We start from the raw sequence: 27287 nt of genomic DNA on the forward strand, positions 1-27287 counted from the left end.
TGAACGAGCGCTCACTGATTCTGGAGACGATCTGAGCGACGATGAAAGCGGCATAATAAGACTGTATAATTTTCCTAATCGAGGAAGAATGTATTGGACTGGCGTCAGACGAGTTGGACCGTAAGATATCAGAGGCTATATCGATAGTAACATTTTATGGGGATAAAGACAGAGAAATGGGGAAAGTCCGTAACATTTAGAGGCAAATAGACGCACAGTGCAATCCAAAGTTTGTGCATCCACAAAGAAGACCCCGACAAAGAGAAAGTGTGCCTGAACGACTTATTTCATTGGAGGCATCGAGATCTGCAAGAATACTTTTCTGTTTCTTATGGGGTGAGTTTCCATAAACATCAAAGTTTGTCGTTTTGTGTTCATTCTAAGAACACGTACATGTTATCTCATGTTTAGTCCATGTTTAGACCTTCCCATATCTACCTATTGTTATTAGTTAGCTCATAGCTCATCGGTTATCACAGAATCCTGTTAAAAAAGTCCTAATGCTACACAATGAAATCAATTCACCACGTTTTATGTAGAAAACCAGCAAATAACAAATAAAATTAGCATCAATATGTACTTTTTGTTTACATAAACATTAAAATAATAATATAAAAAATGATGGCCACATTTTAAAGATTTTTTATAAAAAGATAAAACTCACATATTTCAGCTTCTAAATCATTTTTATAAAAGTCACAAAAAAAAAAGACAAATTACTGACATTTACAATGCACATTCTCCTTTATTATTAATAGTATGCGGTCCGATTTTTCCCGCTGTGTCTGTCGTTGCTATGCAGGGGGTATGGCTTATCTAAATCAGATGTAAATGAGCCCCATTGTCACTCGCAGCAGTGAGAACTGCACAATCTTCAGAGGCTATTTTCTGCTTTTTGAGCTTTTTTGAGTGCCTACCTTCAAATGGCCACAACTTCTCCGAATATTATCAGATTTCCATGTGTTACACATAGTTGGAAAGCTTGGAGACTACACTTTCAAAATGCCCCAGAACCGACTTGTGTCCCTACTTTCCGTGATTGGTCACAAATGTTTTTTCTGTGAATATTCTGTTGAAATTGCTGTCATATTTTGCAAACCAGTTTAATATCGCTGGCAATAAACTGACAGTAAATACATTGTTACTTTCTGACCTAAGTTTATTGCTGTTATATTGTCAGTGTTGTACTGAAGAGGAACATTGTGGATATTGTGGCTGGGTTTATCGAAGGCTGTGGTGTTTCCTGGAGAGGTGTTTTATTTTAAATAAATCAATTCAGAATCATAACATGACCCCTTCAAGATTAGCATTACTGTACCTAAGAAAAATTATGGTGCTTTTGCAGATCTGTAGAAGAAAACTGTCAGAGCAGCAATTGAAAACACATTTACTACAACCAGAATGTTTTGAAATGATTACAGTTTAATTACAAAATTAAAGTTTACCTACCCTGTCTATTTACATTCTGTACTTCTGGGTTATTCATCGGAGTCTTGTAATTAGACACGGAAAGCCTTATTTAAATTGATCGGGCATAAGAAGTGAAAATACATGAACATATAACAACAAAAATAGTCATTTGCATAGTAACCAGCCGTTGTCAAATAAATGTATCTGTCTTCAAATAGTTTAGGCCATAAAAAAGTTCACACTCAGTAACCAATGTATTCCATCTGTCTGTCAGGGTGCCAAATATCTTTATTCTGTGATTTAGCATTAACTTGGATCCACCAAATGAATTTTGATTGGATAAAAGATGTAGGAGAAATATTCCTGCTGGCCACTGCTTCCATCTGGAATATCAAGCCCCACCTAGAAAGAACAACAGCAAGAAAACAAAATCTTCACTTCCTGGGAAAATGCTGGAAACTATTAATAAAAATAAAAAGTTAGCTGCAATCAGGGACGTCTCTGACTGCTGTAAACTTGTGTTTGGATGCTTGAATTTTGGGAATGCAAACCTGTTTTTCAAGTTCTGGGAGGTAATTATACCAAATTATTTGCAGACTTTGGCTCAGGCATTTCAGACTGACTAAAAGTTTAAGATTGGGTGCAAGGGGATTGCTCTTCTGGTTAATCTGCTTATCTAATTATTTGATCTGTTGAGGCAAAGTCACATGAGGTTTTTTGTTGAGCATCAGAAAATGTATTCAGTAAGTTGTTATTAGGCACATTCATTTTCAGAATAGTTTATCTGCATGTTTTCTAACCGAATAAAAAAATAGCCACCTCAACTGCAATGTGCATTCATTTCTTATGCACATTTTAAGATTTTATGAGCATTTTTTTTATGCAATATTCCGAACTTCATATAAAAAAAATACAGGCAGGCCCAACAGATAAAGAATGCGAAAGACTTGACTTACACAAACAATATCAGACAAATGAAGAATGCACAAGGAGTGCACAGCTTCAGTGATGAATAACTAATAATGAACAGCTGTGATGACAGAGATAATAACCATGGAAACAGAAGTGGCAGGTAACGAAGATAGAGGAAAAAGGAAACTGACTGTGAACAAACTAAGGCTGTGTTCCACTCCACTTTTAGTCATACACTCACAAATTTCCCTAATCACTTCCCCTCGGGGGAATCCCCACCACCCTTTTGGGGTGCGTTCCACTTCGCAAAGTGGACAAGGCAAGTTTATATGGACAGACCTTTGACCTCTTGATTTTGAGTCTTTTTCATATGCACACTTCAGGAAGATCCATAGATCACAATGCAACACGATTATTACATCATCACAGATCGCATTTTATTTATCCCCACCCCAAACAACTCTAGAATATATAAATAATTGATTTTCTTTTTTTCTTTTTATTTACCTTTATATCAGTCAGGCATACCTATACATATAGAATCCTGAACCAAATAAATTTGTAAAGGGAAAATGTAAACAATAAGCCAACTGAATAGCTGATTATAACTGATCAAGGGCTTGGGGTCTTCCAGTTCAGCCCATTGCAAGGGTTTCCCCAGAAGTGGGCACTCATGCATTTAATCAATGACGTACATCTGAGTAAACAAGACAGAGGGAGTTTGCAAGTGAAGGGCATAAAAAACGAAGTGGAACGCAGCCTTGAAATCCATGAAACTGAAACCAATAGAGACTACAACTAAACGCATAACTGTGACACAGCTAATGTCATTGAACAGCTCAAGAAGTTTCTTACAGCAAAAACAACAACTTCTGACGATACTTGACACAAAGCTTTAGAAATTTAGCTCATATGGACTAGAGTTATATTTTTGAGGTATTTCTATGTGTAATTTTTGAAGCATTTCAGTCCCCATTCATTACAAAAGAGCAAGTAGCAGGCCTGTAATTCTTTGGAATTTCTTCTTTCATGTTTTATGGACGAATTAAAAAGTCACACAACTTTGAAATGGCATGATAATAAATCCATGCTGGTATATGTGGTAACTACACCATCTGCCGTTAAATAACATATTTTTCCATTGATGGCTATTTAAAAATATCTCCATATGCATATGCAAACAACACTTAAATAGCATCATTTAAATATTTCTTATATAAATATAAAATATAATAGTTCCTGTTTTGGAAATGGGAATTCAGGTAAGAGAGGGGGAAAATCGTACATCTGGTTTACCGGTCACCGCTGCTGGGTCGAGATGTTTGAATAAAGAGCCGAGTTGCTGCCTCAGCTGCTTTCTATTCTTCTTACCGGGCTGTAGCAAAATAGCTTGGAAACTGACCGGCAGACCATACCTAAGAGAGATTGCACTGAGTTTTATAAGTTTTATAAGTTAAGTTTTATATTTATGATTTATTTAGTTTGCTTATTCAAGTGGTAATTTTACCTTAGAACTGACTCAACAAATGTACGGAGGACCTTGATGTGAATCCAGGCCACAAAGATCTCACTGAAGTTCACCTTTAGCCAACACACAAATGTTCTCTGTTGGGACAAACATCCATGCTGTTATCATTGCACTAATTCTTGAGACATCAAATAAAACTTTTACTGGCCATTAATTTTTTAATAGCATGTATATTGTCTATTTTTTTCAACTTAATCTCTCACTTTCCCCCAAAAAAGTTCCTCTCACAAGCCCATCCTTATTTCTCTATTTTAAGTGGTTTAAAAATGAATATTAAACTTCAGACAAACTGGAATATTAGTTTGTATATAAGGTCAATAATCAGAATTAACAAAAACAACAACAAACAACAAAAAAACTGCATGCATGCATAAAATGCGTAAAATGGACAAATTGAAGCTGAAAATCATGGTTAGACAACATCCTGCAGTCTCGTCATTCTTAAGTGTAGTATACTGAAGCTTTAGATTTTAAAGTTTGTATCTGTCACGTGCGGTGATACAGGAAACGAGAAGAGATCCAAGTGCAGGTATGAGACTTTATTAAAGGGCAAATCCAAAAGGGTAAACAGTCCAGGCAGGGTCAAAACCAGAATATCCAATAACATAACAAACAAAAACAAGAACACACGGCAAGCGCAGACTCAGGGAAGTATCACACATAAGACAAGGACTCCGTGACACAGACTCAGACAGACCGGGTATAAATACACAGAAGGATAATGAGAGAAACTGGAGACAGGTGGGGAACAATCAATTAACTAAAACAAGGAGGAAGGTGACCAAATAAGGGAACAGGAAGTGATAAGGTGACAGACACCGAGGGAACGGAGGACACCTAGTGGAAACCCAGGGAACACAACCCAGACACTGTGACAGTGTCATTAATATTCCATATGTCAGACGCTGTTGGTGACAGACAATAAATAAATAAAATAAAATAATAAAAGTGTGAAAATGGAAAAACAGGAGGTTGCATCTAAGAATTATTGATGAAAAATGTTTATTTGATCTGTTCTGTGGTCTGTTTTGTCTCAGTAACCAGTGCATAATAAAGAACTTTAAATTAATAATGTTAAGTGTATACATTATGAAAAGGAATAGGCTCTTAGTCATTAGGATTTACTTACACACAGTTCCTTCTTATTCAAAGTGAGACGGTTCATCTCCTGCATTTGTTTCTCGCCTTCATCCAGGTTGTATTCCCGCACTGTAAACCTGTTGGCCACCACATTTAATTATTTAGCCTAAATAAGTACAGAGGCATGCCAACCCTTAAAAGAAGTGCACATAATTGCATTGACTATGTACTTGTAGTGTACTTAAAATCTTAAAAGTATATATATAACAAAAAACTGTACATTTCAGAAAAAAAAGGTTTAAAAGCTGTCATGGGGCACTATACATTTCAGAAAAGGTATTAATATGCACCATTCAGGTTTGAATATGTACAGTCTAAATACTACCTTGCACCCTTTAAAAGGTAAATAAGGTAAGTGTACCTTTTTAAAGGGTACCTTTTTTCCCCCTGAGAGTGTACTTGCAGATATATGAAATATTTTTAGCAAGGTTGTTTAGTAAAAATTGGAGAGTAAGCTTACTTGTGCTTTTTGGCATTGGTTTTGAATTCGGCAGTGACATTCTTAAACAGCGTTACTGTGAAAATTCCTGCATTTACATCCTCAATCAACTTCCTGTTATACAAACAGAAACATTGTTATTATGCTTTGCAAAAAAAAAAAAAAAAATATGCAAAAGAGGCAAACTGAAAATGTCCATCATGGTTTGGTTGATATGTATGCAACAGAGACACAATACACAGAGCCAATGAGTTAGAAACCATCTCCCAGACTACAGCCATAATACAGCCAGATTGAACTTCTACTACATGGTTAAAGCAAGAAATGTAGGACGAGATTTGGACAGTCAAAACAACAGCCTTTTGTTCACTGAATTTTCATGAGCTTTCCAGTCGTTCGTCATAGCTAAATAAAAATGTCTTAATAGCACTTTGGATGAATTACACGAGTGGATTTTCAGATATCAATGATCAACTAATTTCTAATTTACGCCTAATACATTTAAATTAAATAAAAAAATTAAATTAAATGTATTGCTTTTAGCAGACGCTTTTATCCAAAGTGCATTCAGGCTATACATTTTTACCTATCATGTGTTCCCAGGGAATCGAACCCCCAACCATGTGCAATGCTCTACCACTTGAGCTACAGGAACACTTAAACAACATTTAAACAATTAAAATTATTATTTTCTGATTTTACTCAATAAACATGCATGGGGACCAACCGGCTGGAACGAGGAACCACAAACTTTGACATCGACTCATATGTCTTCTCCCATAAAGCATATGCCGTTCTATAAAGATGATGTAACAAATAGATTCAGAAAATGGTTTGATCAATAATATGTTCGTTAAGATTTGCTCTTAGAGTTCTCACTGACCTGGGCACCACAACTAGCAGGGTTGTGAGGTACTCTGAATTCAAAACCAAGTCCTTCCTTTTCACAATATTGGTCAATGCACGGGTCTGCAAGCTTCCCCTGGTTAAGTACAGCAGTAGGCGATGGTCATTAAGTTTTCTTTGAATCTCACGTAAATGTCCATGGTCACATTTCAAAAAACTATTAATCTTATTTTACATTTTTACATTTAAGGAGGAAATGTACGGAGCACCTAAGGAAACATGGTGATTGGATAAGTTTAAATTGGAGGAAATGTATGTTTCGATGCTTTTGTGTTCCCAAGAAGCTGCATTCACTCGAATTTTTCGCAAAACAAATTATTTCCTTTCGAAGTGGAACTTTAGCGTAGCATCCGGACATGATGCTATGGGGAACACCAACAGGATGACTAGTGTCTGAACCCATGTAGCAAACATGGCAATTCATAGGCAAAACACACACTTTGTTTGCCTAAAGCTCTCAAGGGAATGGGAGGCTCAATGCATTCATCATAAGAGGCTCTGTTATTCCTTGAATCTCTTTTAGTGTTTGCACGACGCAAACATAATTTTTGATGCATTTGCTGGTGGGAAGCTCAACTCACGCTTGAATCTCTCCTGAAGGATGAGAACAGAGCATCTGCAGCAGGACACGATCGATTGTGGGGCTTGTAGGCCAGGATTAAGGAAATGACAGTATTTCTCCTTTTTGGGCTAGCTCTGATTTCATGTCTGGTTCTAACCTGACTGATTAAATGTGGCATTTCTAATTCTGATGAATTAGATGCAGAAAGAGTTCAGGCAGTTTAAATCCACCTACTCCACTCCACAAATTTTCTAGCCTTCTTAAAAACCCATTTAGTCCCTATAAATCCAGTACCCAAAACTCCTAGACAGGGGCAACCAAAGGAAAGGCAGGCAGCCAAGATAAACCCTGATTTAAATGAAGGCACTTCTCCAGGACCTGCTATAAATTATCCACGATGTTAGGATCTAAAGTAGAATTGTACACTCTTCTGTGGATGGTTGCTTGGTAGAAAACCTCTTAAGATTACATGTTGCATTCGGTATCACACTGCATAAACAAAACCATGTCTGCATTTGTGATCAGAGAAACGACAAACAACAAGCTCTATTCTACACTGCTCAAAATTCACGTTTGAATCATAAGTTGCAAATTCATTACATAAGTAAACGTACTTTACGTAGCATTAGACTGTTCTTGCAAAGTTGGAGTTGCCTGATTTCATAGAAACAAACACCAGTATTGTAGGCTACTCTCCTCCACAAAATGTACAGCACACATCTGAATATTTGGGTTGAACTCTTCTGGAACAGTGTTGTTAATACAACTTAACCACTAATTTCTAGTTGTGTCCTCTTTTGGAAGGCCAAACAAAGTAGCTTCACTTTCATAAGGATGTAAAGCATCTCCACAACATGGTGCCGGTGGCAAAAGTTAGAATAAAAGTTATGCCTTGTTCTTTGCGTGAACATTTGTGCAACAGTTTTAGGAAGGCGTGGACAAGCATTAACTTTTAGAAAGAATATCTCTTTGGATTTGAGACTTTAGTCTTTACAACTTTACAGATCTTCTTTATGCACCAAGAGCTTGTAACACTCCAAAGAGAAAGGACATTTTTTAATCGCATCATATGACCCCATTAAATAAGCTGGCAAGCGGAGGTAGTTGGCCTGTGGGGCAACCTTCTTTTTATATTGCATAATATAGTTAGTGTTGGAAAAAAGGGTCAGCTATAGCATGTCCTGGATAAGTGTTTTTAAGTCAGGATTGAGCTGCTCTCCTCCATGTAGTGGGTTTTAATAAGTAAGGCATAAGCCTGATGCCTCTTTGTGTTTAGAGTAGTGGTGGGCCGTTATTGGCGTTAACGTGCTGCGTTAACGCGAGACTCTTATCGGGCGATAAAAAGAAATATCGCCATTAATCTATTCTCAAAGTTGGGTTGGGAGCTGGGTCTATACTAAGCAAGCTATGATGACTTTCACCTTGATATTTTATATAACCGACTGGCTGAGGCCAGCCTAAAAAGATGCTCAGGAGAGTTTACGGGCCACTACTGCGCATCGTCACGAAAGCTTATCTTTCTCACGTGTTGTTAAGCTGTGCCGCTTGTCGATTTAAACATTAAAGCATCCAAACACAAGACGCGGAAAAGCTGAACGGAGCAGCTGGTTACTCGCGCGCTGTGTTCGGTGCGGAGAGAGAGAGAGAGAGAGAGAGACGTGTATCACGGACAGCGACACTGAACCGAACATCGAATTTGTTTATTTTTGCTTTTGTGCCGACAATACATACAAAATATGTCAAAATATCCTTGGAAATTATGCTCGAAAAAACTGTCAGTTATTTCTTAAGTGAAAGTAAACAGTTGAGGAAAAAAATGGGATGTGTATTATATTGGATGCTTTCATCGTCTCTTAAAGTGACCACGCCTAATTTAGCGACTGGCTGCTGTAATGTTAATCCAAGAAAATGAAAATGAAAATCACTCACTGCTCTTGACTGAATTACTTTGTAGTTTTAACAGTCAAACCAAAAATTATTCAGACACCAGGTATAATTTTCGATATACATATAGCAAAACTGAAATAATGTGAGAAATGTTGAAGGTGTGTGAATAAATGTAGGTTTGATTGTATATTTCATTATTACATTGAAGACTATCCAGTGCTATCTTACATTTAATTATTTGGTTTTTGTACCTTCACACCTACAAACTTGAAAAAACGTAAACATTGGTGTGAAACAGGCGTAAGGTTGTTTGCACCTTGTGCAATGTGGAATTAGTTTACAGCTTTTTTCAAGCAGTTTGTGATGCATTTTGGAAACAGGAGATGAGCCCCTCTTCTAATGCACCACCTAGCTAAACCCCTTCTCAAAGACTTACTGTTTGTCAATTTTATTTGGGTAACACACATATTCTGAATGCTTTCGGCAGAATTTGAATGAGCCATTTGAATCTAGATTAATCTAGATTAATTTCAAGATCACAGTGAGATTAATCTAGATTAAAAAAAATAATCTATGCCCACCACTAGTTTAGAGTGTAGTGAGCAAGAGTTATTGGCAATCAGAAAGTCTGCCTTTCTCTTGTTTGCCTCCCTGTCTAGGAGGTTTATGTGATGTTTCACAGGCATTGAGGAGATTTTGTTTTAGAACTAAACCACTCTCCTTGTCGTGCCTTGTCACCTGCTCCCTCTAGTCAAGGGTTGAGCAAGATGAACAGAGTTGGGTGGTGCAGTATATATTCCGTCTACTTTGTTTCCTTTGGATAGGTAGAGTGCCTTTACTCAAGGCAAGGTATGAGCTGCTCTCCTCCAGTTACACTGATGTCTTGAAGTAGGGCCTAAGCTCCCCTGTGGCTCCTTTGAGGTTCGAAGCCTGAGTGATGAGAGTTACTGGGCAAAGCATTATGTCCTGCTTTTGTTTTTGTTTGTAAGGATGTATGTTCACCCTTGGAGGAGTGGCAATATCAAAGGTATGGATTGCTATTTACTGAGGTTTCATCCTTCCTTTGGTAGGATGTTTGAGTACTACATTAGGATAGAGAAGGTAAATTAAATTATAATGGCCAATTCACAAGAGTTCCTGCTTCGTTTACTTCCCTCTCCAACTCAGGAATGTTTGCAATTCACTCTCATAACCTTTTGGTAAACTTTGTGAGAAACAAAAGCATTGATATGATTTTTCTCCCTACAGTTTAGTATTATTATTATTATTATTATTATTATTATTATTAATGTCACAAAGGTTTTGTAAGTGAAGAACATTTCTTAAGTAAATGCAGTTTTTTCTTGGGAGAACACTAAAGCATTGAAATATAATTTTTCCTTCAGTCTAATTTTTCCTATCAATATTTCTCTTTAGGAGCTGTGAAAAAAATGGATTGAAGAATCATGAAAAAATGGTCCTAAAATAGACTTCATTATGGAAAATTATATCATTTTGGAAAATATCCTACTTTTATATAAAAAAAAAAAACTCACTCAGTTTTTCTCTCAAAGCTTTGAATACTGGCGTTCACTTGACTGTAAGCAGCCCTGCGTGATTTCAACTCGGTGTCCACCTGAGAAACTTGCTAACAAACACACACATCCACCCACACAGACAAACATTTATACAATAGAACATATATATTGAAACAAATTGTTGTTATTGTTTAAAATGTGTTTCGTATAAGGTGTATACTTTGGAGATGATGTCAGTGAGGGTCTTCAGAGGCTGTGCAGTGGGGTATTTTGCTCTGTCCCATTGAAACCTGGTCACATATGTTGCCAAATCCACTGTAACATCAAGAAACACTGAATCAGAAAGCAGTAAACTGTAGGTGAATGCTGTAAGCTAAACAGCAGCGTAATGATAACAGCAGGCAGATAAAGTGATTTCTCATTTACTAATCAGAATGTCCTTTAATAATTTGTGTGGAAGGAAAACCAAACCCCAAAGTGCACCTATAAACTACTAAAACTAAACTTCCTTTCACTTAGTGTGGAATCAATTAGCAAGTTTACCTGATTATGACAAAACTTCCCTTGCAAAAAAGTATACTTTAGTGTTTTTAACATACTTTTAAAAAGAGCCACTTTGACCCACTTAACTGGACTTAAGTACATCTTCATATGTAATTTCATAATTTCATAGTTTTTATAAAAAAGCACATTTGATAATTCAGTGCACTACATTCTCACAAGGGTTGAAAGATATGACTATAATATATGATATGATTATAACTTTATACCAATAAGGTTGGTTCTTGCTCAGAAAGTTACAGTCCCTTACGAAAGGAAAATATATTTACCAATATATTTCTTAAAATATATCGTGATATATTGTAATATATTATTTTCCCTTTTTGTTTTCTAATATTGTATATGTTTGAATACATTTAATAATATATTCATGATACCTATATTATATATTGCAAAATATACAAATGATTGCCGCTTTCAATATATTGAAATATATTGGAAAAAATAAATATATATATATAAGAATATATGCCTAATATATCACATGATATTTTCCAATATACTGCAATATATTTTTGTTTCATAAGGGGTAGCTTGCAAATTCTAGCATACCTTGTATAGTCTGGAAGTACGATTTCTGTGTTGCATGTCGATCTTTCTGATGAGTCCTGTGCTCTGCTGATAATATTAATAAAGCATTATTAAGAATTTTGATTAACAATCAAAGAAATGAAATAACCGTGCAAGGCAATGATCATTTGCATAGTAGCACTTCCATCAAGCCATGATTATGTCACATGTAACTTGATCTCGCAGTAAACATGGCCCGGCTCAGAGGAGGTGGCCTTCTGCTAATGAGCTCTTCTCTGCTTTCTTATGGAACAGGTTTAACGGTTACAGAGGAGTGCACCCCACATTCACTCACCTCCGTTCACCAGCATGCTGTCTTCCATCACCTCAGCCAAACACTGAGAGGTCTGACGCATCACCCTGTGTTATAGCGATGCAAGAGAAGGCAGAAGAGTGTTCATGTACAGTGTATTATGAACTGACACTTTTTACAGCATTTAATTATATTTTTAATTTATTAATTTTGTGCATAATTGTATTAAATATGCACATGTAGTGTACTTCAGATTTTAAAAGTATATTTAATTTTAAGATAAACTATTATAAATTTTCATTTAGATGGAAATGACATGCAATTATGTGTCAGTGTTATTTTCATTAACTAAACCTAAAACAATAAAAATGCAATACTTGAAATAAAATAATGTTAACTGAAATATATATATATATATACATCAACTTACAATTATTTTATTTCAGCAAGTTGAAGAAGCATCATGTCTCATCTTAGTTTAGTTTAAGTTGAAGTACTAAAATAACTGAAACTAAATAAACTAAAAACTCAAACAGTAAATGAAATTTACATGAAAACATCAAATATAAAAACAAAATCTAATGCAAAATAACACTTGTCTGAAAACATTACATTCAGTTCAGTCTTAACTGGATTATTTTAAAGTGTATTATTTTCATAATACGTAGTTATATTTAAGTCTGTTAAAGTGTATTTTAAAAAAAAAAATCTGATTAAAAATATAATATACAATACTGTTTGAATCCTTATATTCAGTGATCTTGGAGTGGCAAAATATCTCTCATCCAGGATAATGATAATTAAGCATTAAAACCACACTGATATTAACACTTAGAGCAGCTATGAAGGTCAACCCCAGCACCTGAACTCAGTGCAACCTTGTTTGGAAGTCAAATGAATGGATATTGTAGACTGAAAAGAGAGAAAGCAGTAAAAGAGAGGGCAGTTTCCACAACACATAAACACTGCAGCTGAGACGGGAAGTCTCATGTCAGCTGGCACCTGAAACTGGACTCGACTGGATTGAGTGACTCGCTGAAATTTGTATTAGAGCAGCTTGAGAGTTTTCCCATAAACACACATAGGTAAACGTGCTATAGAACACATCAGTTTCATCTATAAGCTAGTCCAACAAACAAACAGAAAATCTAATAGAATATTAATACAAAATAAAATCATTTGTAAGGCCACTAATTGATCTGAACTGTGCTGAAAAACCTGTATTTTACACACAATCTACTCACAATCTACAGTAGTTTAGATGTCTTCAGCAAGTAAAAGGTGTTTTAGTATTATTGTACAGCATCATCATGCTTCATGTGTCTTTATGCTGTGAAATCTTTACAGATTTTTATGAAGTGTATGAATAACTTGGATATTGTTATAACTGTTATATTTGACTGAAGCAACTTTATTCGATTAACCATACATCAAGTTTTAGAAAAATCATATTCAAATGTCAGTCTCAAATCTGGCTTTTCAGGAATGTTTATTTGTTCATCTCTCAATCATTATTTTATTGCATTGCATTATATGTTTAAATCATAAAACTAAGCATCTAGATTTTACTAAGATATATTATTGGAGATATAGAGTAGAGATATAGATAACGACTGGTATTTCTATAATTTTATGCAAGTATCTGCTATACTGTTATTAAGATGTCATTGACTTAAATTACAAGATTCAGGTGAAACAGAGGGGTCCAGAGACGAAAAGCAGGTACAGTCTTATAATGAGCAACTTAGGAAGTGCCACAAGGCTGATAAACAGAACTAAATATTCACAAATGGTAACTCAGGAGTGCTTTGTTGCTTTTTCCCAAAACAGTAACTGAAGATATCAGCCGCAGATCCGAGCGGCTCTTGATCAGTGAGATCTGGATAACAGGCGAGATGAAGAGCCCTCTGGTACTCTCAACGGAGGCCACTGGGTACAGCATAGAAGAGATGAAACACAGCAGCAAAACCGAGGCTAGATAAGTAAACATGACTTGGACAGGACGGAACAAGACAAGACGGGTTATAACTTCTGAGAAGTCATGGTTACACTCTGCTACGTAATCCGACAACACAGACATGAAAAAGAGAGCTACATATAGCGAGGGCAAAAGAGGCAGATAGAGAACAGGTGTGATGATGTGAGAATGAGATCCAGCTGAAAGTAATGAGGGGTAGAGATAATGGGTAAGAGTGTAAAAAGAGAAAGTAGGACATAAAACAACCAGCAGAGGGAGGCAAGGGATGAGAAAAGAAAAGGAAAGAGCCAGGTTCATGACAGTACACTGTATAGATTTTAAAATATTGCTTATTACTTATAAAGCCTTGAATGGTTTAGCACCTCAGTATTTGAATGAGCTCATTTTACATTATAATCCTCTACGTCCGCTACATTCTCAAAACCCAGGCAATTTGATAATACCTAGAATATCAAAATCAACTGTGGGCAGCCGATCCTTTTCTTATTTCGCTCCTAAACTCTGGAATAACCTACATAACATTGTTAAGGAGGCAGACACACTCTTGCAGTTTAAATCTAGATTAAAGACCCATCTCTTTAACCATCTCTTTTCCAGTACGTATCCAGACCAGATGGTGGATCAGCACCTAGAAAAGACCTCTACAGCCCTGAAAGACAGCGGAGACCAGGACAACTAGAGCCCCAGATACAGATCCCCTGTAAAGACCTTGTCTCAGATGACCACCAGGACAAGACCACAGGAAACAGATGAGTCTTTTGCACAATCTGACTTTGCTGCAGCCTGGAATTGAACTGCTGGTTTCGTCTGGTCAGATGGAGAACTGGCCCCCCAACTGAGCCTGGTTTCTCCCAAGGTTTTTTTCTCCATTCTATCACTGATGGAGTTTTGGTTCCTTGGCACCATCGCCTCTGGCTTGCTTAGTTGGGGTCACTTCATTTACAGCAATATTATTGACTTGATTTGCAAATAAATGCACAGACACCATTTAAACTGAACAGAGATGGCATCACTGAATTCAATGATGAACTGCCTTTAACTGTCATTTTGCATTATTGACACATTGTTTTCCTAATGAATGTTGTTCAGTTGCTTTGACGCAATGTATTTTGTTTAAAGAGCTATATAAAGAAAGGTGACTTGACTTGACTTGAGTACCCCCTCCTCAAGGTGCGCCTCCTGGCGCACTAGAAGACAAAATTGTCTATGAGCGAACGGTCCAGAACGTCCCGGGAGGGTATCTCCTCAGGATCCTCCTCCGCATCTCTCCTCAGGACCATTACCCTTCCAATAGACCAGAAATTGATGACCCCTCCCCCTACAGCGACCATCAAGTAATCTATGAACTCGGTACACGGGAGAGCCCTTGACATCGACCGGGGACATGACAGGACGAAGGGGCACAAATAAAAGGCTTCAAATAACATGAAACATAGGATGAACGCGTCGGAGATTGGCTGGCAATCTGAGTCTGACCGAGACTGGGCTAAGAACCTTAATGATGCGGAAAGGTCCAATGAATTTGGGAGCCAGCTTGTGTGAGGGGTACTGAAGGGTAAGGTTAGTGGTAGAGAGCCAAACCCTCTGTCCACGGACATAACAAGGGCTTCTGACACAGCACTTATTAGCAGACCGCCGCATAACGGAGCGCGATCTACAAAGAGCGGATAGGACCATTCTCCAATTTCGTCTGCAACACTGGATGAACGCTCGTACGGAAGGCACCTTGAATTCGGTGTCAGAAGGAAAGTGGGGGGCTTGTAACCTAAGCAGCCTTGAATTGTTTAGGCATATTCTGCCCATGGAAGCTGTTCTACCCAAGATGCGGGATTACGAAATGCAAGACTGCTCAACAGCCGACCGATAGTTTGGTTGTCGCATTCGGCCTGACCATTAGTCTGTGGGTGAAACCCGGAGGACAGACTGGCTGAGGCACCGATAAGGCGACAAAACTCCTTCCAGAAGAGGGAGGAGAATTGTGGTCCTCTATCCGATACTACGTTCTCAGGGAGACCATGGATCCTAAAAACATGTTCAACGATAGTCTGGGCGGTCTCTCGGGCGGACGGGAGTTTAGGAAGGGGAATAAAGTGGACAGTCTTAGAAAAGCGATCTACAACCATGAGAATAACGTGGTTATCTCTGGAGAGAGGGAGCCCAGTAATGAAATCAAGGGAAATCTGAGCCCACGGGCGAGACGGCACAGGCAAAGGTCTTAGATACCCCGCTGGGGGTCTATTACTGACCTTAGTTTGGGCACAGACTGAACAGGATGCGATACAGCAGTGAATATCTCGCTGACGGGAGGGCCACCAAAACCTCTGACGAATGGCGGCAATAGTGCCTCTGACCCCCGGGTGAGCAAATAATTTAGATGAGTGCCCCCACTGAAGAACAGCGCGATGGGTGGATGGAGGCACAAACAAAAGCCCCTTAGGGCAGAGGCTAGGCGTATGAGTACGAGACAAGGCGCGTTTTAACAGGCGTTCAATTCCCCAGACGGCCGTGCCCACTATGACCTGCTGAGGGAGGATGCCCTCATCAGTAGGCACAGGCTCTGAAGAAGGGAACTGACGTGAGAAAGCGTCAGGCTTTAAATCCTTGCACCCCGGCCAGTAGGAGATAGTAAAATCCAAGCGCGTAAAGAAAAGGAACCAGCGAGCCTGACGGGCATTGAGTCTCTTGGCTAAACAGATGTATTCGAGATTCTTATGGTCAGTCCAGATTACGAACAGGACAACAGCACCTTCCAGCCAGTGCTGCCACTCCCCTAATGCAGGACGAATGGCCAAAAGCTCTCGGCCATCCACATCATAATTCTGTTCAGCAGGAGTAAGGCGATACGAAAAAAGACGCAGGGGTGAACTGCTCATCAGCCGAGGAGTGCTGAGAGAGAATGGCCCCAACACCCACCTCTGAAGCGTTTACCTCAACGATTAACTGTCTTTCTAAATCAGGGTTGATAAGGATAGGAGCGGATGAAAAGAGCGATTTGAGACACTCGAAGGCTGCCTGGGCAGTCTCCCAGAGTGCCCCACTGGTGTATTAAATGCCGTCTTCCACTCGTCACCCTCCTTGACATGTACAAGATGATAGGAATTTCGAAGGTCTAGTTTTGTGAAGTATTGTGCCCCCTGAAGAATTTCAAAGGCTGATGACATAAGGGGTAAAGGGTACCAGTTCTTAACCGTTATGTCATTCAAGCCTAAGCAGCTAACCATCCTTCTTCTTCACAAAAAAAGAACCCAGCCCCCACAGGAGAGGTGGAGGGAACGATAGTGCCCATGTCTAATGATTCTGAGAGATATTTCTCAAGAGGCTTGCACTCGGGGATCGAGAGAGAATAGAGACTCCCGCGAGGAGGAGTGGTACCCAGGGGAAGCTCTATGCTACAGTCTTATGGCTGATGCGAAGGAAGAGATGTGGCCCAGGAACGACTGAAAACCACCCGCAGATCGAAGTACTCCTCAGGAACCCCAGACAAATCCCCTGGCTCCTCCTGAAAAAACAGAAACAGTAGACACAGGAGAGGTGGCAGACACAAGACATTTGAAATGACATGACAGGCCCCAGGAGAATATGGAATTCTTAGCCCAATCAATATGAGGGTTATGTTCGGGCAACCATGGGTGACCCAAAACCACACTTTAAAAATTAAAAAAGAAATAGTCTCTATTTAGTCTCCGTTACCGGACACGGTGAGACTTAACGCTACCATCCAGGGCGAAGACAGAAGTGGGATCCTGAAGATGTACAATAGAAATACCCTGTTCCAGGGCCCAGTTCTTGTCCATAAAGTTTCCCTATCAAGGCTAGACCGGAAGTAGAATAATTGGCCCAGCGGAGAGAAACAGGAAAGGTGGTCCGGGAGTGCGGTTGAGGGACCAGAAAAGAGGCGCTCACCAGTGCCCTCTTACGACTAACGAAATGTCCCTCCGAGCCGCAGTAGAGACAGAGGTGGTTGACGATCCGATGCTGGCGTTCAGCAGCTGAGATTCAGATCCCTCCCAGCTGCATCGGTTCAGGAGCAATAGCGGCTACAGAAGGAGAACTGACTGTGGAAGCTCTTCCTTTGAGAAGTGAGATGACATAGGCGAGACAGGAATGCTCTCTGGAGTAGGAAGACTGCTGAAGCGAGAAGAGTACCTCGCACTGAGTCAGGAAAGGCAGGCACTCTGTGGGTTCTCCAGAGTAACATAGGGGTTGTTCACCCACGGCTGGGGCGGATCCTGAGGACCAGACTGGGGAGCGTCCATCCGAAGTAAGCGGAGTCGCTGAGAAAGATCGGTCACTTGAATGGACAACGAATCCACAACACGGCGAGCCGTAGGGCGAGTTCTTCATTGTGCCTTCCCAGCAACACCCCCTGCATCTCTACAGCGGTCTGGATTTGGTGACCTCCAGTCTGATTCATACTTCTGGTCAGATTATTCTGTGGTGAAACAGAGGGGTCCAGAGACGAAAAGCAGGTACAGTCTTTTAATGAGCAAATTAAGAAGTGCCACAAGGCTCATAAACAGAACTAAATATTCACAAATGGTAACTCAGGAGTGCTTTGTTGCTTCTTCCCAAAACAGTAACTGAAGATATCAGCCGCAGATCCAGGCGGCTCTTGGTCAATGAGATCTGGACAACAGGCGAGATGAGGGGCCCTCTGCAACTCTCAACAGAGGCCACTGGGTACAGCATAGAAGAGATGAAACACAGCAGCAAAACCGAGGCTAGATAAGTAAACACGACTTGGACAGGACGGGACAAGACAAGACGGGTTATAACTTCTGAGAAGTCACGGTTCCACACGGACACGAAAAAGTGAGCTACATATAGCAAGGGCAAAAGAGGCAGATAGAGAACAGGTGTGACGATGTGAGAATGAGATCCAGCTGACAGTAACGAGGGGTAGAGATAATGGGTAAGAGTGTAAGAAGAGTAAGTAGGACATAAAACAACCAGCAGAGGGAGGCAGGGGATGAGAAAAGAAAAGAAAGAGCCAGGGTCATGACAAATATTTTTTTTTAATATTAAAATTTGCTTTTCTGTCTATTATTTTATATAGCAAACTTTAAGTGATTGTGAACTCATCACCTAAAAATATTCGATTATTAGCATCATACTTGAAGAATAACTTAAAGTAACTCTGGTGGCAGTTGAAAAACTATTATGGTCTATTATTGCTGCAATGTATTGTAATATTGAAAGTAGTTAGCTAATAAATACATGTTGTTTTTGTATTTAGATACACACAAATCTTATATCCAATAAAACAGTTCTTACCCCTCTGTATAGGAGTCCAGTCGGGACAGGTCATCAGAGACCTCCAGCAGCACATCCAGCGTTCCTACCTTCACAAACATTACAAAAAGTTAAAAGAGCTACAGCAATGGCATTATAGACGAATCAATCATAAAAATTTTTACAAAATTCTTTTTTGAACGGTCTCTCTCGCCACCTATCTCTCAAATGGACCACTGACACTCTATCTACAATCTCAATTAGGAGTGTCAATGTACCAGACAGGTTGCGGTAATGAACTTATAAGTCTGCGATCCGCCATAAAGCAAGAAGAAGAAGTAGAGGACGCCTCATGCACCTGCTGCTGAGAACAAGTTCAGGAGAGTTCTAACAGTTTGCACATTGCATGAATCAATGCAGTGCAAAAATATTTTTGTATGTTTTAGCTGTGAATCCCAACCACTTACACCATAAGACTACAACGGTTTAAATTAAAAATCTCAGTTTGTGTTCTACTGAAGAAACAAAGGGACCTACATCTTGGATGCCCTGGCGGTAAGCAGATAAACATCACATTTTCATTTTTGGGTGAACTATCCCTTAAACACATTATTGGAAAACTCTTGTTAACTCTGATACTGAATTCTGATCTGTTCATGTTCGTGTAGCTGCAAGAAACAATGGAGATTCAACCCTCCAAAATGTTTATATAAGTTGGCTCAGTGCATCATTTTGTTAGAACTTTTCTCCTTCTGAAACTTCTGAAGCAAGAAGCTGAACGCAAGGCGATGACTGTAACTTCAGTCAAAACAAAGATTCTAAGATTCTGACAATATGGCACTTAGAGCTGACTTATATAGCAGTTGGCTCCACCCCTTTTGGCTAGTTGAAGGACCATTAGTTGGAGCAGCTATTATATGAACGAGATCAAATCAGACTTCAGAATCAGAGAAAATAGGAGTTTCCCCATAGAGTGTTAATGCAATGCTCATTCCCTTATCTCAGGGAATGTACTCGGTTACTAACGTAACCTTGGTACCCTGAAATACGTGAACAAGTACTGCGTCAAAGACACTATGGGAAAAACTCCTTTTTTCTCCTGAACTGAAGCCTTAGTGAATCACATCGGTTCATGCAGTGTATAGAAACTAACCAATGGCTCGGCAGCAGTGCTGCACAAACCTACTTCAACTGACGCACCGACTTAGTCGTGCAGACTTTTAGCATGGCAAGGAATGCAGTACTCATTCCCGTATTTCATTGAACCGAGGTTACATTAGCAACCGAGTACATTCCCTTTCAATACTTCACTTGTTCTGCGTCGAAGATGCTACGGGAACCCAGTTGAAGCATGCCATGCTAAGAAGGAGCGACCAATCATACTTGATTTATGATACCAAGATATGACAATAGCAACTAGGAGCAAAATAAGTGAGGTTATATCTGGCCTAGCTTAATCGTCCCATGCTCATATCACCTCGGTACCTAAGGGACCGAGTGCACACGAGCAGATTCTGAGTCTTGGGCAAAGAATGGCCAAGAGCATGAGACTCAGGAACAAAAGGTGACCTTACAGAGAAAGTACCCTAGCATGAAGTGCCGGGAGGTCTAGATTATAAAATCTAGCAAATGTGGACGGCGAGTTCCAACCAACTGCTGAACAGATTACTGCGATAGTCACACAACTAGACCATGCCCAAGATGAAGAGACTGCTCATCGAATGGGCTCTTACTCCAATTGGGCATTGCAGGCCCAAGAAAGAGTAGGCTAGCTATGTCCAAAATCCACTTAGAAAACCTTTGCTTCGAGACCAGCAACCCTTTGGTGCGGTTTCCAAAGCATACAAAGAGCTTTTCTAATCGCCTTATTGGCGCAGAGTGCTCCATGTAGAATTTTAGTGCCTTTAGAGGGCATAGTAGATTCAGCTCTTGATCTTCCTCTGTGTTTTTTAATGCAGAGAGAGTAACCACTTGTGCTCTGAAGGGGCCGCAGTCAGCATCTGTGACAGGTTGGCTATCCAATGTTGATTTTCCCAGAGTGGGGCCACAAGAAAGACTCTGCATCTCTGATCCCTGACCCGCCTGATTACTTGGGGTATCAGAGGAATCGGAAGAAAAGCATAAAGATGGTGGCTGGGCCAGTCCTGTTCCATATCTCCCATATCTTCTGAACTGTCTGCGGGTGAAGCATCCAAGCCTTTGAGGGGACTCTGCTACTCGAAAGCATGTCCGCACCCTGGTTCAGTTTGTCCGGTAGGTGCACTGCCCTCAGGGAACCAAGATTGTTCTGGGTCCATTCCAGTAGTCGCAACGTTAGCCTGAAGAGTTGCGTCGACAACAGCCCGCCTTGGTGATTTATGTATGACACCACCATCAAGCTGTCTGATCTGACCAGCACATGGCTCTTTAGGTCTGACAGGAAGCCCTGGCAGGCTCGCTGAACTGTAATAATCCTGAGGCAGTTGATGTGAAGCCTGCTGTCCTCTTTTGACCATTGGCACCTATTTTGAAAGAGGACGAGAGTTGCTGTAGAGACACGGTGCGCTCATTCACCATCATTGCCCTCATTGTCACTGAGTCAAGCACTGTTCCCAGAAACGACATTCTGGGCCACAGCAAACTCTTGGAAAAATTCACCATGAGCCCCAGGCATTCCAGGTGGCTGAGGAGCAGGGTTCTGTAACTCAAGGCCTCCACCTCTGACTGAGCCGGAACCAGCCAGTCGTCGAGGTAATTGAGAATGCAGATTCCCTTCTGCCTGAGAGGGAAGAGAGCCGCATCCATGCACTTTGTAAACGTGCGAGGAGCCAACGACAGCCCGAAGGGGAGGACCCTGTACTGGTAAGCCACACCCTTGAAGGCGAATCTCAATACGGCCATCCTTAAAAATATTTTGGTTAGGTAGGTCTATTTTTTTTTCAAGTTTCAATGTAAAAAAAAATGTGATGGGTGATGGTGATTACACAGGTATAAATTTAAAGTAATTAGCATATCGTGACGTCACTGACTGGGTCTTCAACCTGTGCCTTTGGGCGCATAATTGCAAACCTAATTTTGATGCAGGCTATATAGACCACAAACAAATTTAAATCTTTGTCAAAACATGTTTATTGCATGAATTTCAGGTGAAAAAAAAATGAGATAGTTATATTGTTTAACTTTTTCACCGCTAGGTGTCAATGCAACCTACAAATGAGAGACCGTTTACTTTGCTTTCTTGGGTTGTCACTTTTGTTTAAAAAATACTGTTTGATTTGAGAGACAAGTGTTTATTGAATCGATTGTAAAATTTCAACAACAAAAAAAATCGCATAGGCAATTCTAATCAGAATCTGTATCTGTATGCATGGGACTGTCTGAATACCGACAGAATTTTTTTTTTGTTAGAACATTGTGCAGAAGTATTATTTGCTGTTGTGCGTGTGTGTCCGAAGCTGTAGTTACTGTGTGATGTGTGTTCCAAAAAAAAAAAAAAAATTGGACGCACTTCGAGAAAAGGATGGTAATATCAATTTCCATTTTTGAAACATGTTTTGGTTGGTCCAATCGATTAGTGCAATAGATTTTCGAACATAAAGTGTCAGTCGACACGGTCACGGTTTTAGACTAAACGGGAGAAGTGATGTGAAAAGATCTGGGCACAGCTTTTCCAGAACTTCGTGCCAAGTTAAAGCGGTGTTGAGTTGATTTAATACATTTTTTGATGTATTATGGTGCCTGAACCCGTATGACTTTGAACAGTGACTGCGAACATTTTGTTTACTGCAGCCGCAGCCGCAGCCATCATAACCAAGAGCGAACTATTCACTCTGACAATGAATGAGAGTATGAGACGAAGCGAACGCACAGGCCAAAGTGTGACATCCATGTAAACATACGTCACAGGGGTTTTTTTTTTAAAGAAAGAACGTAGCCTTCTTTTGTATGTAGCCAGGCCTAGGCAGTTTATATATTTACAATACTTACTAAAATATTATGAATATTATTTTATTGCTTTTGTATTAGCTGTTTGAAGAGTAAAAAAAAACAAGATTGGTCGGTCTTAACGCAAATTTACAACCGGCAAGTTGGTCGGACTAAAAGCAAAAAAATTAATAAATAAATTGAGTCGGTCCTAAATTGACAGGGTTGGTCGGGTTACAGCAAACAAGAATATTTTAAGGATGGCCTAACAGCCTTTGATGGGGGGCTATCTGGATGTGAAAGTAAGCGTATTTCAGATCCAGTGGAAAGGACCAATCCCTGAGCATATTTGCAAGAGGATTTGTTTCAGTGTGATCATTCTGCAGTGCAGTCTCATGAGGGTGCGGTTCAGACATCTTAGATCGAGGATAAGGCACAGCCCACCATCCTTCTTGGGAACTAAGAAGTACCGGCTGTAAAACCCTGCGTCACGACGAGCTGGGGAAATGACTTCTATAGCTCTATAGCTCCTTTCACCAGCAGATTTTCTACTTTGGCACGCAGAATATGCATGATCTCGTGGTGCACTGAAGTGGCGACTGCCCCGCAGAAGCGCGGGGGTCATCATGGGAACTGTAGGGAGTAGTGATGATTTATTATTCCCATAAACCAATCTGACACTCCGGGAATGACTTGCCATTGTGTGGCCAGGATGAACAGGGGATGAATTAGTTTGAATGCTTTTCCCCTGCACAGGGACATAGCACTTGTGAGTGGTATGAGAGGAAAACTGCTCTTTTTGTGAAAGAGTGTGTTTTTTTATTTTGTGCGCTATCACAGCGCTTTGCAGCAAATACAACTTCGTTGACACCTGGGACTGAACAAGGTGGACGGCAGAACACACGGAGCAGTTTGGGGGGTGGTCTGGCCGTAGCGAGACTTAGCCCCCTCCTCTTTTTTGCCTGTAGAACAGGATGACGGCAGCTATCTTGGGCCAAGGGCGCTTAAGGAACTGAAACCATCTGGTGGCCAAGCAAGAACTGTGTCGAGTCTTCGATTTCTTAGGTTGGGCAGCGGCAGCAGCAGAGGGTGCTTGCTTTGGAGGCTGGCGAGTCGAGGCTTTGGGGCGACTGACAGCAGCAGATGAAGCAAGCTTTGGCAGGAAGTGTCACATCACCTTTGACAACTTCTAATAAACCAGAGGGTGAGAGGAGCGAGATCACTCTCTGAAAATAAAGCCATCCGTGAGCACAGAGAGGCGAGATTCATATTCTCGCAGTGAGAACATGAATTCTCAGCGAGCCCTGTGTGAGCGTGGGGTTTCCCCAAGCGTGCCACACACTCGCTGTGCCCGTCATCAGCATGCAGAGCGGCTCTGCACGAGCTGCAATGACAAGCCGGCACTTGCAACACACCATAGAAAAAAGCTTTTTTATAGAAACTTGCTCTTTTTTCTCTCTCTCTCGCCTGATAGTGACAGGGAAGCGAATGTTTCTGCAGCGGGAAGCCAACAGTTGCATTCCATTGTGAGGCGAGTCAATGGCGAGCAGTTCAGCGGAGATCAGCGAAGAATCGTCGTCGCTGAAGGAGAAGAAATCTGAATGCCTGTGGCGAAGCGGCCAATATTACAAGACACCACCCCCCAGCACTGTAGAGAATCAACGACTGGCAGACGATCTGAACGAGTTTTACTGCAGGTTTGAAAGAACACCCATCACCTGCCCTGAACGCCTCCCCACACAACCATTCACACCATTCACAACTCCTGCAACCAGCCCTGAACGCCTCCCCACACAACCATTCACACCATTCACAACTCCTGCAACCAGCCCTGAATGCCTCTCCAAACTACCGTTCACACCATTAACAGCTCCTGCAACCCATCCTGAACACCTCTCCAATCAAGCACTCTCACCATTCACACCTCCTGCATCCCCCCTCCCAGGTGGGTCACCTGCAATTCAGATCAGCGAGGATGCGGTGCGCCAGGTCTTCCGGAAGCAGAAAAGGAAAAAAGCACCAGGCCCAGATTGTGTTACACCAGCCTGTCTGAAATCCTGTGCTGACCAGCTGGCCCCCATCTTCACACAGTTTGAAGTTTGCAGACGACACCACACTCATCGGCCTCATTCAGGACGGTGACGAGTCTGCTTACAGACAGGAGGTAAAAGAGCTGGCTGTCGGGTCCACTCTCAACAACCTGGAGCTTAACACGCTCAAAACAGTGGAGATGATCGTGGACTTCAGGAGAGACCCCCCCTTCACTCACCATCATGAACAGCCCTGTGACTGCAGTGGAGTCATGCAGGTTCCTGGGAACCACCATCTCTCAGGACCTGAAGTGGGACATTCACATTGACTCCATTGTGAAAAAGGCCCAGCAAAGGTTGTACTTCCTCCGCCAGCTGAGGAAGTCTAACCTGCCACAGGAGCTGCTGAAACAGTTCTACTCCACCATCATTGAATCCATCCTCTGCACTTCAGTAACTGTCTGGTTCAGCTCAGCTTCTAAATCTGACCTCAGAAGACTACAGAGGGTAGTCCGGACTGCTGAGCGAATCATCGGTTCAACTCTCCCATCTATTCAAGAACTGTACTTATCCAGAGTGAGAAAAAGGGCTGTCAAAATCACTCTGGACCCCTCACATCCAGCACACTCCCTCTTTGAACTGTTGCCATCTGGTCGACGCTACAGAGCACTGAGCACTAGAACGAAGCGATGGACATGCAGTTTCACTGCTTGACTGAATAACGCTTCAGTTGAGGAGACAAAATGAGTTTTTTCCATATCGTCTTCAACGCAGTACGAGTAAAATATTGAAAGGGAACCAAGGTTACGTACGTAACCGGAGCGTTTATCTGCCTCTCACGTGTTGAGGGGCTTAGTTTAAGAAACACTAATGACTAATTATACTCCATGCCCCCCAAAAATATATATGACTTAAACCTTTGAGAGATCAAATATTTAGCCAATTTAAAGTTTTAGCATCAAAAATCTACAAAACATGAATTTCTGAGACCATTTTTCAAGAAGTGCACTCCTTATGGAGATATTTGACTGAAGGATGCAATCTAATACCTATTTTGGTGCGCAGACAGACACACAGTTAAGCTCTTTTTGTATCCAATTATTCATTTGGAACAAATTGGTCACTAACTAGAGTCATGTTGCCAAGACAGAGAAATTCAAAACCAGTCACATGTTTGGTAAATAGACCTCATGCTATCCATTATCATTCTATACACACTTAAACTTCTGTTAATCAAAGTTAAAGGTGAAAAGTGTTTTTTTTTTTTTATGATAAGCTTCCTTTCTCACTTTCTAAAGAGTGTAACACTGTGGCTCTGTAATGCTTTCAAAACAATGTTTGAGTGGCCAGACATGTCAAATTCTGGCTCAACCAATGGCATTGGTTTGGGGAAGGACTGCCTTTTTTATCCAAACAATGGCAGAAACTGTTGGGCAAGTGCAGTTTCCCTACTGTTTCGGAAACCTGCTTGAAAATAATACATTTTTATTCCTTTTTGTGTTAACAAAAGATTTTTGTTAAGAACTTCAAACCCTATTTTGTACTTGATTCATGGAAAGTGTCTAAGAAAAAACCTGTTTAGTTTGTTTTTCATTGTTTATTGTCCATTGATTATTTTCCTTTAGCAAAAATCAGCCTCAAACTGGCCCACAGTGAAGCACCGGAGATGCTCCAGAGAGCCCAGAAGTCTTAAAGAAGAGTGTTGTCTTACCTTCAGCTCTGGGATGTGGAATCTGGAGCTTGTGGTCTGATCGGTTTTGGCTGAGACCCGTTTGAGTTTCTCTAAAGACTGACAGCTGACTTTATCCAGAGGAACCGAAATCAACCAGAACTCCATCGTGCTGATTCTCCTCACCTGTGACAGCAGTCTGTGACTTAGAAGGAGTCCAATTATGAATTCTAGCGGACGAACATTGAGCAGTCCCTGGTTTGCCGACTACAGTGTCCGAACAGATTAGGTTTCTCAGACAGACGAGCACAATTCTCATGTTCTAAAGACACTAAAGTTTCATGATGAGAGTAAATGAGGTAATAACTCATCGAGACAAGCTTTAAGAAATGTCTGGGAGATCCATCTTCAAGTTTTTACAAAACTCATTATTGTGTATGATTCAGTTCAAGTATTTAATGCCATCTGTCACAGAATTGAAGTGATAATAGCCTACATATTCAGCAAACCAATTACTCAGAAGAAATTGCTTTATGTTTCTTTGTTTATATCTAATTAATGAACATTTATGTTAACTGTGGTTTATGTTTACTGTGTGTTTTGTACAGAGAGGTGTCAGAAGCTCACCTACAATAGTGAATAAAAGAAGATAGAATGTAGTATTATACATTAAATAGGTAAGTGAATGAAGTATACATGCTTCATGAGATATGTGAGGTATGGCAGACAGGGGACTTGCAGGTTAAGCAGTGTTTTGTGAAAACATTACCTTAATAAGAGACATGCTCTT

The 27287-nt window shown here is 40.5% G+C and overlaps 1 protein-coding gene across 1 annotated transcript; it reads right to left on the reverse strand.

Moving 5' to 3' along the window:
• Positions 1 to 1671: 1671 nt before the first annotated feature.
• Positions 1672 to 26873, reverse strand: atp6v1c2 (ATPase H+ transporting V1 subunit C2). Its single transcript, XM_026229184.1, has 13 exons — positions 26540 to 26873; positions 18938 to 19005; positions 11728 to 11792; positions 11415 to 11477; positions 10522 to 10616; positions 10320 to 10411; positions 6313 to 6411; positions 6157 to 6225; positions 5451 to 5543; positions 4980 to 5067; positions 3830 to 3927; positions 3608 to 3737; positions 1672 to 1812 (listed from the first exon to the last, which is right to left on the reverse strand). Exons 1-13 carry the CDS (start codon positions 26663 to 26665, stop codon positions 1717 to 1719), a joined length of 1182 nt encoding a protein of 393 aa, XP_026084969.1. The 5' UTR covers positions 26666 to 26873; the 3' UTR covers positions 1672 to 1716.
• Positions 26874 to 27287: the final 414 nt, after the last annotated feature.

The sequence above is a fragment of the Carassius auratus genome, chromosome 42 (genome assembly GCF_003368295.1).
Source record: "Carassius auratus strain Wakin chromosome 42, ASM336829v1, whole genome shotgun sequence".
NCBI classification, from domain to species: domain Eukaryota; kingdom Metazoa; phylum Chordata; class Actinopteri; order Cypriniformes; family Cyprinidae; genus Carassius; species Carassius auratus.